This window comes from Rattus rattus, chromosome 8 (assembly GCF_011064425.1).
Source record: "Rattus rattus isolate New Zealand chromosome 8, Rrattus_CSIRO_v1, whole genome shotgun sequence".
Taxonomy (NCBI): Eukaryota; Metazoa; Chordata; class Mammalia; order Rodentia; family Muridae; genus Rattus; species Rattus rattus.
In genome coordinates, this window is record NC_046161.1 from 79,800,348 (window position 1) to 79,813,247 (window position 12,900).

General features: G+C 41.5%; 1 protein-coding gene across 1 annotated transcript in view; it reads right to left on the reverse strand.

Annotated features, from left to right (window-relative positions):
- Positions 1–12,535, reverse strand: part of Ibtk (inhibitor of Bruton tyrosine kinase) — a 64,770-nt gene extending 52,235 nt beyond the window's left edge. The window contains exons 1-3 of the mRNA XM_032909520.1: positions 11,999–12,535; positions 7,568–8,247; positions 1,433–1,529 (exon numbers count right to left, since the gene is read on the reverse strand). Of these exons, the coding sequence (XP_032765411.1) occupies positions 1,433–1,529; positions 7,568–7,888 (418 nt within the window). The 5' untranslated portion in view covers positions 7,889–8,247; positions 11,999–12,535. The remainder of the gene's footprint in view (positions 1–1,432; positions 1,530–7,567; positions 8,248–11,998) is intronic.
- Between the last annotated feature and the right edge of the window lie 365 nt (positions 12,536–12,900).

Here is a 12,900-nt window from a genome sequence, read left to right on the forward strand (position 1 = left end):
ACCTGAAACATGATTCCATCCAAACACTTAGAACAACTGTAGTACTGTATAAATATGAAACTATTAACACAATCTATAATTCTAGAAAATTCTCCCAAAACATCAAAATCCTAGTTAAAGCCTGAATCTGATGTGAGCAGTCACAGCATTTGCTCCTCCCTCTCGTCCTCACTGAGAGCTAACATGTAACCTCAGTGAACCGCCACCTGCCATGTCTACCTTGTTTCCAAGAAACTCTAAGTCCAGAACTCCTGCTTATGCCCATGATTATAAAAGTGAGCATACTCTCACTGGTACTATATGTTACTATTCAAACACTGACGTTTTTTAGGGGATTTCAGGGATTGAGACAGGATTTCCGGAGTACAGGATGGCCTCTAAATGCATTACGTAACAGGTCACGGTCTCAACCTCCGACACCACCTCATAAGTACTGGGATTACAGGTCTGAATTAACACACACAAGCCTAACACTAACTTTCACAGTTCACTCTTGACATACAAAATCACAATGACCAATACAAACTGATATAAAATTTAATCAGAGGAAAGTCTGTGACAAGTCTTGATTTTTATTCTGGAAGACTGAAATTTTGAACGTCATGTACAATGTAGTGTGAATGGGGGAATGACTGTGTTCTCACTTAGCTTAGATACAAACTACACACTACTCCCATTTAGTTCTCCTCTCCTTTCCTGTAAATTCACATTTCCAAATGGAAAGGGCAAAGAAACTGGAAGAAGTGACACTATACGTGCAAGTACGACTGGGGAGATGGTGAGCAAAAGATGGTGTGCTTGCCACGCAACTGTAAGGACCTAAGTTCAAATCCCCAGAGACCATGTAAAAGCCAGATATGGAGTAAGCATCAGCAATCCCAGAACTCCTACAAAGCGACAGGAATTAAAGGCAAGAGAATTCTAGAAACCTGCAGAAGCTAATCTGGCAGACGTAGCAAAAGAAAAAAGAGGTGCTATCTCAAACAGGTGAAAGGCCAGAGCCAACACCCACGGCCATTCTCTGACCTTACACAAGTACTGTATTACCTAAGCGTGCCCACATTCATACAAACTCAGACACACACTCAAAGACTGATTTTTTTTTTTAAGTTTTAAATGTGTGGTTAAAATAGTTACTTCAATTATTCTTTGTTTTCATTTACTTCAGATGCTGATGTTGTTTTCTGACTTTAAACTAGTAAAAATTATAAAATGCCAACCCTTTGAGCTGTATTTTAACTTTTACAGACATACAATTTTAAAAAGACAAAACAAACTTTGTGAATAAACAAATTTAAAAAACAAAACATGAAAGTAAAAGTTCTTTGTACATAATCAAACAAATAAATGCTCAATATTTTAATCAAACTAGAATTCTATTAAGAGTTTCAAAGCTGCACCTTGCTAGACTATGTTTGAGGAATGTTCTTACCAGTGTTCTTAAACACAACGTGAGTTGGCCTGTCCTTCATGAGAAGATCCAAAGGTGACAATCCTTCTTTATCTTGCATATACAAGCTAACACCATGCTAAGAAAAAAAGTACGTTATTATCAATTTACTCCAAATCAGTAACATCTACTCTTAAATATCAAAATCAAATGATCAACTCTATAAACACATTGAAAACAGAAAATAACTATTATCTCTCATAGCCACAGACAAAGGAAGTAAAAAATATCAAATGCTCAATTATTGGTAGACAAAGAAAGAAATAGCATTCTACAATTTTGGTTTGGGTGGGGGTGTGTGTGTGTGTGTACAGGTGCCCACTGACACAAGAAGTGGACATCAGATCCCCTAGAGCTGGAATTACCAGTTCTTGTGAGCCTCCCAATGTGGGTGCTGGGAGTTGAACTCCAGTCCCCTACAGTGCAGCATGCACTCTAACTGCTGAGCCACTTCTCCAGCCCCAAGGTAACACTTAAATCAGAAGTAGACACGACAGCTTTTCAAGGTAAATTAGCTCTCCACCAGTCCAAGTCTCCGTGTGCGGCAGGCACCGCTGGGCAGTGGAAGAACTGACAGGTAGGGCCAATAGATACCCTCCCATCACTGTCCGGCATGACTGAAGGAGCTACAGTGCACGCTTCTTCCTCTTTGCTGCCCTGCAAACATGACAAGGTGAGCAGAGTGCTCCACCCCAGTCTCCTGGCCATCACAGACTCCAAGCAATGGGACCGATGACAAATGCTGGGAAACCTCCAAAACACAAACCAAAAATCCAATTTCCTCATCACAAGGTAATTTATCTCAAGTATTTTGTTACTGTAACTTCAAACAAACCAGAAGGTATATCTGATTGCCTAGAATCAATCTACACCTATATACGTGCAGTAAAACACTTTACAGACACACTAACTTTTTATAGTCTATTTCACGTCTATAAAGGTAAGGGTTGCAAAGATTTCACAGCAAAGGCAGCAGTAGCCAGTGTTTGTCTCCTGTAATGTGATGATCAGTGCCCTGTCTCACCTGCCATGGTCTTACAAGAATAAGAAAGGCAGACTGAGGCGCATAATACTCCATACTATATACAAAACAAAGGAGAGCTTGGTAATTCAGATCCCCGGATTCTAGCTTGTCATGTATTTCTACTAGACCTTACTGACCACATGTGTCTGCATGATCTGATGCAGTGGCCTCTCAACACAACACAGGACTCTAGACCTTCTTCTCTAGGACCCCCTTGGGGACTTCCTTACTTTCTAATATATTTGTCTTGAATGCTAAAGGTACGTATGTTGAGCAGAGTCTGTACCACTTATTTAAGATCACTCTTTCCATATATAACCCCCAAATGTGTAATTTACAAAATAGTATTTAAGTCTATAGCAGCCTTAAGAGCCTGAGAATTTTATGATAGTCTTCTACGGGTAACAGATGGACTTTATACATCATCTCATTACAGAGCACTAATGCTACTGAAAACACTAACATCTGTTTTCCTTTTAACTGTATAGTCCTAACCAGTGTAAGGTAAAAAACTACCATTACTGGGATTTAGATGAAGATAAAATTTGAGATCAATTATCATGTTTATAGCTATTCTATATTGGTTTGAAAAGTAGTTTCTGTTTATAGGTCTGAGGTCACTTGGATGTCCTAGATGTCTCTTCTATGGGTATCTGACATCATATTAAGATCTTTTTGCTTATGTTACCACCATTGGTCTCTGTTATGTGCAAAAACCTAACACTACAATATTTTAAAAGCTCTTTCCTGTTTATATTTAATTATTTTATTTTTGCCTATCTCCCCATATTAGTAAAAAAGGACTTAATTAAAAATAAGAGCCCAGTCATGTTCACGACAATGTCTGTAATGTCTATAAAGTCTCTAATGCATGGAATTTTTGGCATATACTATACACTCAAAAGATATTTGCTCTAAAAACTTTGAAGTTAGTGTGTCACTCAACCCATACAACTTTGGGATTCTACTAGGCTCCATAACAGTAAGAAAAATCAAAGCAAGTTCTTCCCAACCCACGAGTAAACAGCGATATAATAAAACAATGGCAATCCTACCTCCTCACTAGGATTGCAAGTTTGAATTCATCTTGAGCAAAATCCAGTGCCCAAGATTAAAAAACACTAAGTATAGCTCACCAGGGAGTTCTGGCCTATCATGTGTGAGGCCCTAGGCTCACCCCAATACTACAAATGAAACCATTTAAAGTACACTGCAACAGATGTGGCAGAATCCTATAAGCATAAAGCCGTTGGCACTCTATCACATGGTGGAATAAAGCAGTGAAAGCCATGATACTTCAACTTGCTGCCTCTACTGTAGCTTTATGTAGGCAGTCTCTGCCAAGGCATCCTATGTTCGGCAGTCAAGGACTGACAGTGTAGCGGTGTGGGTGTACATTTACTGAGCAATTTACTTTGGCACTTGATACAAAATGCTCAAGTTTTAGCAGATGCGAACTCCCTGGGCCTGAATTCAGGACTAGAGTGTCCTTTGCCAATATGTGACACCTGAAGTACTCTGGTGTACACGAGGGAGCTGACATGAAGCTCCTCAATGAGGCCTCGTCCTGCACCCATTTCCTCTGATAGGAGAATTGCAAGGCCACAGAAAAGGACACGCTTGAGCAGGTATCTTACAACAGGAGAATACTAAACAGTTTGGGAAGAACTTTTTGGTAGAAAAGTTTTAGCAGTGAACTTCACTCACTATTAGTTATGGTCAATAAGTCTCTAATAATAAGTCTAAGAGCAAATGGCCAGCTTCTCATAGCCAATGGACACCCACACCACCACGAAAATCTAAAGCAGGCAAAGTCCAAAATCTAGGACACATGACAACTCTTTAAAATGAAGTCCTAAATAAAGACGTATGACTAGTAACCTCTCAGATAGAAGAAAATCAAAGAACCCTCCAACGCTCAACAGATTAGCAATGCTGCCAGGCAAGGTTACAGCGGTAAGACAGGATAAGGCTGGGGCCAACTGGTGCTTTAACTCTTTAGCTTTTCCTACATGGAGAGAAAGGGGTAAGTGAGGCTCTTACAGAAGTGGGGGCAGATATGGGGAAGGACTAATACTATCCCTTTTGTAGACATAACTGGAATTGCTGGAATTATGCTCGGAAATTTATCAAGATGTCTTAAATAGGGCCCTTAAAACAATTTAGCTACAAAAAATAGATATTACACTATCAATTGTAGAGGAATTTTAATCCAGTAACATGGCTGCTCTCGCAAGGGATCACATCCAAAGACCCTAGGTCTGTGTGATCGGGCTGGAATCAGACATGCTCTGGATTACAGTACGACCTGGCAGGAATACAGACATCCTTAGCGCACAATTTTAGTCCCTAGGAATGAAGGTTAGCTTAGTTTGTCGAAGGAAGCAGCCATGTTTGTAAGTGACATCTAATTGAGGGGGTCTGTTGAGTATGTATGGCAGTTTTACCAGGATAGTTTCAGAGCCAGGGAGCAGAGAGAAGTTAGACACAGGTGAAGACAGAATGAACCAGAGAATGAGAAGGAACCCAAGATTAGAACAGACTGCCAAAGTCAGGATGAGGCCACGCAGAGCAACTCAGTCAGAGGCCAAGAGAAGCCATGTTGAATTAGTTAGAAGATTAGATTGTTCAGAGACTAGAAGCTTCCAGGCCTAGACCTAGGTTGAGATGGTTAAACAGAGAAGGAAACACTCTGGGCTGTATTTGAACAGCTTGGGTACAGGTCTCACCTCATCCTTTCCTCTGAGGAAATAAAAGCAATATTTACAACCAACATACATTAGAAGTTATTTTGATGAGTATATAGTACAAAAAATGCAACAATAAGTTTTTTTTTTTTAAATCAAATAGATGAGGCTGGAGAGATGGCTCAGCAGTTAAGAGAAGTGACTGCTTTTCCACAAGTCCTGAGTTAAATTCTCAGCAACCATATGGTGGCTCACAACCATCTATAATGGGATCTGATGCCTTCTTCTGAGGTGTCTGAAGACTGACCACTACAGTGTACTCACATACGTAAAATAAGTCTTTAAAATAAAAATGAAACAGATAAAAATACTAATGATAAGATTCCTAATTTAGCTACATTTTGTTTGAGGATAAAAAGACTTGTGTCTTCTGGGCCAAACAAACTTGAAAAAATGCCTATATAAAGCAAAGTTAAATATTTAAAATGCATGACTCAGTTTCATTAGATCAATGACACTGAGTATTTCTCAAAACACTCTCTGATTTGGGTATTCACGTAACAAACCTTGATAAAATCTACTGAGCGAGAAATTTTCATATAAATTAAGCTGATTTTAATTGTTAAATTTTTAAACTAAAAACATTTTATTCCAGTTAAACAAGCAGACATATTATTCCTACCCCTAAATGATGTTCAACATCTAATATCCTTGTAAAGTAGGCAATGGTAATTTACAAGTTTTTTAAATATTCAAAGATGGAATTACATTAAACTGGAATGATTTTAATAGTTATTTCATGTAAGCAAGCAGAAGCCTAACTAATATAAATAGGAACACAGACGGAAGACCTGAACAGTCACAGGCACTGATTAACCTGTATTCAGGTTCTCCGCTCTGTCCGAGCTGCCAAAACAGCTCTCTAAGCCTTCCTGGGGTGAGGTGGGGAGCGTGGGGTGCTGGAGGTGAGACCTGAGCCTTGAGAATAGGTGCGCATCCTGCGCACACTAAACCCCTATGGTTTTAAAGTGCTGTCCAAGTCATAAATCATTCTTTGTTCAAATGAATTCTGTTCAAGTTTTTTTCCCAGTAGCATACAGTAGTGCCCATAATATAAAATTGCACAATAGCTTATCATGTATTGTCACCTTTGATATATATTTGAAATTTTACATAAAATGTGTAAATACACATATATAGGATTTTAAATCTAAAGATGAGTTCTAACAGTAAAAGTTTCAAACAAATAAACCTCTCTTAGAAAATGAAACACAAAATAGATTAAGAAATACACACGCCTAACCTCCAGCCAGGGAAACAGATCAGTGCCCTGCTCGGCCATCATTGGAAACACTCTCCTGAAGTGGACAGGAGCAACTGCTGAGGCCACAGCCAGACAATGTGCAGACTGAGACCTTAGTGCACTTGGCTCTAAACAGGATGTCCATCAGATGCCCAGGGAACACCACAGAAGAGGAGGTAGAAAGATCGTGAGAGCCAGAGGGGTGGAGGACACGTGAAACAAGGCCTTCAAAGCCCATGTGAACTCAGTCTGTAGCAGCGCGCACGGCCTGCACAAGTGGAGTCAGCGCTGAAAAAAGGGTGGATACAGGCCCATCCCTGACCCAGAAGCCACCTCTAATTGATAACCACCTGCACGTGACACTAGTTTTCTCCAAGGGAGTCTCACTGGGGAAACAAACTACTCTCAAGGGCCGGCTACACACTCAGCAGTAGATGGCCACAAATACTGAACTTAGCAGCGTGACTGGAGGTCCCCTGCCTCCAGTGTCATGTCTGTGGTTTTTTTAAACTCAGTGTTTTAATTATTCATTTATATTTATCTATTTCCTTCTATCTGTATTATGGCTTCCAGTTTAGCTTGTTCAGGGATTCCTGAGGGTGTGAATGAATAGGCTTCTATTTCTTATGCCCTCTCGTGGGCTCTTTCCCTTCTGTTTGTTTGTTTTTATTGCAGTGCGTTAGATTTTATTTAACGTCGTTGTATTTTATTTTATTTTATCATTATCTCAGAGAAGTGTGTTTGTTTTCCTTATTTTTTTCCTTTTTGTTTTTTCCCCAGACAGAATCTCACTATATAGCCTTGGCTGTCCTGGAACTCACAATGTAGACCATGCTGACCTCAAACTCACAGAGATCCACTCGCCTCTGCCTCTCAAGTGCTGGGATTCAAGGTGTGGCTTATTTGTCTTTTGATGAGAAACACAAAGGGGGAGGGTATGGATGGGAGAGGATTAAGGAGGAGGTGGGAGGAGTAAAGAGAGGAGAAACCATAATCAAGATGTTATGTGAGGAAAAAAATCTGTTTTCAATAAAAGGAAAAAGAAAATAAGAAGAGCGCATGTTTAAATAAATAACAGTTTTAAATAAGCTAGTGATGCCTACCTTCAACAGAGACCAAACACAATTGATGTGTCCATAAAAAATGCTTCTGTGCAGTGCTGTCCAGCCTGACTCCTTGTCCTTTACCAGCAAATCCACTCCTTTCTCAATAAGCCAATCTAACACTGCTTTCTTCCCACAGGAGGAAACCAGGTGGAGCGCGTTCCTGCCGAAGGCGTCCTTGACAGTTGCCGCGTTGTAGCAGTAACTGGAGAGAAAGGTCTTGATCTGCCTCTCACTGCCCTTCGTTATCACAGAAAGGACATCTAGAGCGTGCTTCAGGGACCTGCACTTGGCCGTGCAGTCGGGGGCGGCAGAATCCATCCTAATTGCTGTATATTGCTTACTCCTTCAGAACAGTCACCAAAGTAAATTTTTTTAAAAAAGCCAGGACACAAAGATACTATTCAGGAAGACTTATCAAGAAGAGATGGCCCTTTGGGGTTATAATTTAAGTAGTCACAACAATTATATAAAACTATATATCTCTGTATAATCTTTTGGCACTTAAATCAAAAATTTATAAATAATTCTATAAAGTTCATATCAAATACAAGTTCTTCATTTAAAAAAATCCCAGTTTATAAATTATTCCTGGAGTCAAGCACCAAGGGGGAGTGAGGAGGGGAACTCCCCCTCCACACCGTCTGCGCCTTTTAAACAGCCATAATTGCGAGGGTGACCTGCGGGGAGACAAAGTAAAGTAAGTTACAAATCTAACTTGTACTTCACAGTATAAGAAACTCCACACCTAAATGCTCTTAATTCGTAAAAAATAAAATAAAATAAAGACACACAGATCAACTTTCCATGCAGGCCTCTTTCTTCAGAATCTTCATGTCTTCAGTCATTATTTCCTGTATTTTCACATTCTATAAGCTATGTCCCCAGAAGCTATAAACACATTCAGATTTATTATCTTCAAGAAAACCCTCTTTCAAATGGCCACCAACTAAAACTGCACCTTAACCATTACCAAAACAATCAGCGCTTCAGCTATTACTGCATGGTGAGCAATGAGTCTTCTCACCCGAAAGGTCCCTGTAATGGGAAATCATTCAACTAAGGATATCAGAACAACTAGACAGCTATCTGGAAAGAAATCATTTTTGATATTTTATACCTATATTAATATAAATTCTAGCTAGCTCAGAGACAAAGATAATAAGAGGGTTTTATAATCAATGTGTACAAAAAGTATGAACTGAAATATCAAAGTATAAAATGATGATGAGATTCACTATAACTCTTAATGCTATATAAAACTTTTGAAGACAAGAGAAGGGAAACCTTCCCTAATGTAGGTGTAAAGCTTTCCATACCATCTGATCTTTAGGACCAACAACAACAAAATGCAATTATAAGACTCTTCGGAGACAGGCATGAGTCCACTGTGTGTACAGGGGAAAGTTTGGTACATATATACATTAGACAGATATAATAATAATATAATATGGAAGGGTCCAAATATGTTATTTTCCTCTTGAAATCACAATAAGTAGAGGTTAACATCTAACTAGCTTTTTAATACTGACAATTATGATTTGCCTTTTAAAAACTAGAGCAAGGAACTACATGGTTTCTAACTCTAACTCTAGGCCTGTTTCTGAAAACCTACAGTCTTTAACTGAACACAAAAGTCCCACAAAAGCAAATAAGCAAAAACAAACAAAAACAAAAAACCCCACACACTTCAAATCATTAATCTGAACCTGAAAAGAAAAAAGTCTTGGCATTTAACAAATCCTTCATTTTACTCTTTCCAGCTCTAAAACCCACACCACTCTTGCTTTTTCCTATCAGGATGGGTTAGATATTATTAAACAGCCTTTTGTGCTTGATGTAGACAATTCATTTATTTTCAGAATCTTACAATGGCAGGGTAAGATAACAATGCAAGGCTTCTGGCTTCAGCGATGGGGTAAGAAAAAAGGGGACATGACATCACATGACAGGTGTGAAATGTTGACAAAAACCAAGCAGGTCTAACTTGGAATGGTTCAACCCCAACTATTGTTCCACCACAAAGGTTCTGGCCAGTCGACACTGAGTCCTGAACAAGGCCTTATATTCATCCATAATTAAGAATGTAATTCCGTTTTTAAAACAAATCTAATCACCTATGCCCCTAGTATATCTGAACCCCGATCCAAAACAAAACAAAAGAAAACAGTAATCAACAGTCTTACCCAACTGTGAACTTTGTGAATTACAGCAACATTCTGGCAAGGTTACACAAATAATAGTTGCACAAATGTCACAGAGTAAACATTTTCTGACTGGACTCAAGGCTTGCTCCAAGACAGAACTCACATCTAGCACCATTATGAGGACCAAGAATCCATGGTTGGGTAGGTCACGGCCCTATCTGGGAATCTACTGTTATTCTGCTAAATGAGCACAGCATCTAACTGATTTCTAAGGACTTCATCACTCAGTCCTTGGCAAAGAAGTTTCTTTTAGCAGTAGATAGTGAGACAACTTGTCAGCGTGCAGAATAAGAGACTGTGGAGTGCCCGCCCCTAAACAGGACATCTGTATCATGCCCTATCATCCCAAAGCTCCAGGAAGAGGAGATAACATAATTCAGCAGCCAGAGGTAGTCAGCAGCAAAACAGTGTTTTTCTTAACACAATGAAGTGGTTGGACACATGAACTCACAGACACTCTGACTGCATGAACAAGATCTGAAAAAGATAAAGCCAGACAAAACTCTAGCATAGGACAGGGAGGCGGTCATGAAGTCACTTCCCTAGCTGAAAAGCTATGGACAATTGATGGCTGATGGGTAAGAGAAAGTTAGTTTTCCTCAGGGGTGTGGCTCCTGAGAGGCCACCCACAATCCAACAGATAACCCTACATCCAAGTACACACTGGCCACATTAAGTGGTCTAAGTGGATTTTAAAAAAAAGAAAGAAAGAAAGAAACATTTAAAGTGGGAGGGAATAGTGCTAGGAAAGAAACTGGAAGGGAAGAAATGTGGAGTGGGTTTAATCAAACACTCTGTAGGCATGTAATTCTCAAACAATATATATACATATATATTTTTTTTTTCAAAGTCCAGGTAGAATTTCAGATGGGTGGGTTGGAGAGATGGCTTGGCGGTTAAGAGCACTGATTGCTCTTCCAGAGGTCCTGAGTTCAATTTCCAGCAACCACATGGTGGCTCACAATCATCTGTAATGGGATCCGATGCCTTCTGGTACGTCTGAAGACAGCGGCAGCGTACTCACAATCAATCAATCAATTTATCTATCTTTTTAAAAATCACACTATTTAAAAAGTTTCAGATGGGTATGCATATTTGTAGTGGTATGAATAATAATGAACTCCAAAGGTTCCCTATGCTTGGTCTCCAGCTAGTTGTCCTGTTTGGGAAAGACTGGGGGGTATGGCTGTGTGTTGCTGTGGCCTTGTTAGAGGCCTGGTCTGTCTCAGTCTGTTTCCCTCTGTCTCTTTTCCGTATGAGGTGTGAGCTCTCAGCTACTGCTCAGTACCTGACCCAAGTTCATAGCTTCCCTAAGGAAAAGCACACCTCTGAATTTTCTTAAAGCTTCAATACTTTCATTTGTATGAAATGAGATTAAAATGTATCTCCTGACCTATTCTAAATGAGACTAAATCGTAAAGCTGCGATGTGACTCGAGCTTTGCTAAACACGTTTTAAAAAATAGTTCTGTCCTCAGGTACTGAGAGGTAGGTCACTAAAACAACAAAAACAAATGAAAGGAACTCAACAGAGAGTGAGGAACTGACCACAAACAATGCCTGAAATTTTGCATATTAAAGAGGTAGCCACAGTATCTATTAGGGGGAAAACTATTTCAAGTGTTACCTACTTCGAGGTAAAAGGAAACAGGTGCTACTCAACTTCTCCTTGAAAAAACATCCCCTCTGACTAACACAACTCAAGTTTTATGACTGTTAGATAACAGAGTTAAAGATGGCTTAAGTCGGGGTTGGCCATTTCCCCTCTGAACCAAAATTCCTTTGCAACCTGATACCTACGAACAAAAGGCCCCTCCATCCCGTCACTGCAGAACAGACCCCTGTCCATTTCCACCCAGCAGCGAATGTTCAAGCAAGATCTGCTTCTGCAAACTCAGCAAGGCCCGCGCGAACTCAAACTTTGTAAACTCCACCAAGGATTTAATGGACAAGGGAGCCTCTAGGAAGGGATCCAAGGGAGGTGACACCAGTCAACCCTCGGAACTAGAAATGCAACGTCGCTGGAGGGCGTGTCCGGCAGCTCGGCGACGTAGCACTTCGCGGGACAAGGCCATTCATTAGCTGGCAGGGGCCGCGGGGCTGCGCTGCCAGGCCACCCGCCCGTGCCACGCGGCGCGAAGCTCGCAGCCACCCCCTCCGCGAGTTCCCTCCCCGGGCCCCGCTCCCCGGCCGAGCTGGCAGGACGCCGTCACCCCCGCCCTCACCAGTCGCTAGATGAAGGTGCGCCGGCGGTCTCCGCGGGGCAGGCGCGCGGCCGCGCAGGGACTCATCCTTAGTGAAAGCTACCGGGGACAACGAAGGGAGCCAGGAGCCGGGATGCCCGAGTCAGCTCCGGAGGCGGCTGCAGCGAAAGCGACAGCCGCGACTGTCGGCGCCGGGACGGGGTTCGGGGAACCTGGGCTAGAGCGGGCGGGACTCGGGAATAAGACGGGCGCTGATTGGTCAGAGTTCGTGTATGCCCTACAGTGATTGGTCGAAGCCTGCCCACAAGGCCTAGCGTGGCAGTACCTCAGCTGTGGCCTTTCCCCAAAGTCCCAGAGGAGCTTGACCCTGCTGCCCTAGACTCAAGAACCAGTACTGTCCCTCTTGGTGCCAGATGTCACCTTAAGAGATCTGTCTCCCTCAGGTCGAGACTCGGAAGGGAGGTTAAGGCCGGGATGGAGGAAACAAGGAGCTAGCTGGATGCACAAGCACTACTCGGTAGAAACGTAGGCATCTTAGAAAAGTTGCCTCCTGGACCACTAGTAGTGGGATAACTGGAAAACCAGAGGTGTCCTCTCCCCAAGACTCAGCCCCGCTACTCTGTGCCCCGCCCGTTGTACCCGGATTGTCTGAGTGTCACTCTCTTTGTCAGAAGGCACCATAGCCATTTCAGATGGCCACTGTGCGGACAGCTGCTGACTTGGGTCACATCACTCAGTGCCTGACGGCAGGCTTGCAAGAGGTTTTCTCTCTGAACTCTAAATCTAAAGGCCATTTTAAAGGTTGCAAACTGTTAGGGAGGAAAGTAAGCCAATAATCAGTCCAGAATGGGAAGCATACTCCTGCTTAAAGTCTGATACGGAGGCGCTTTAGTAAACATGTTCAGGGAGGAGTAGCATGACTC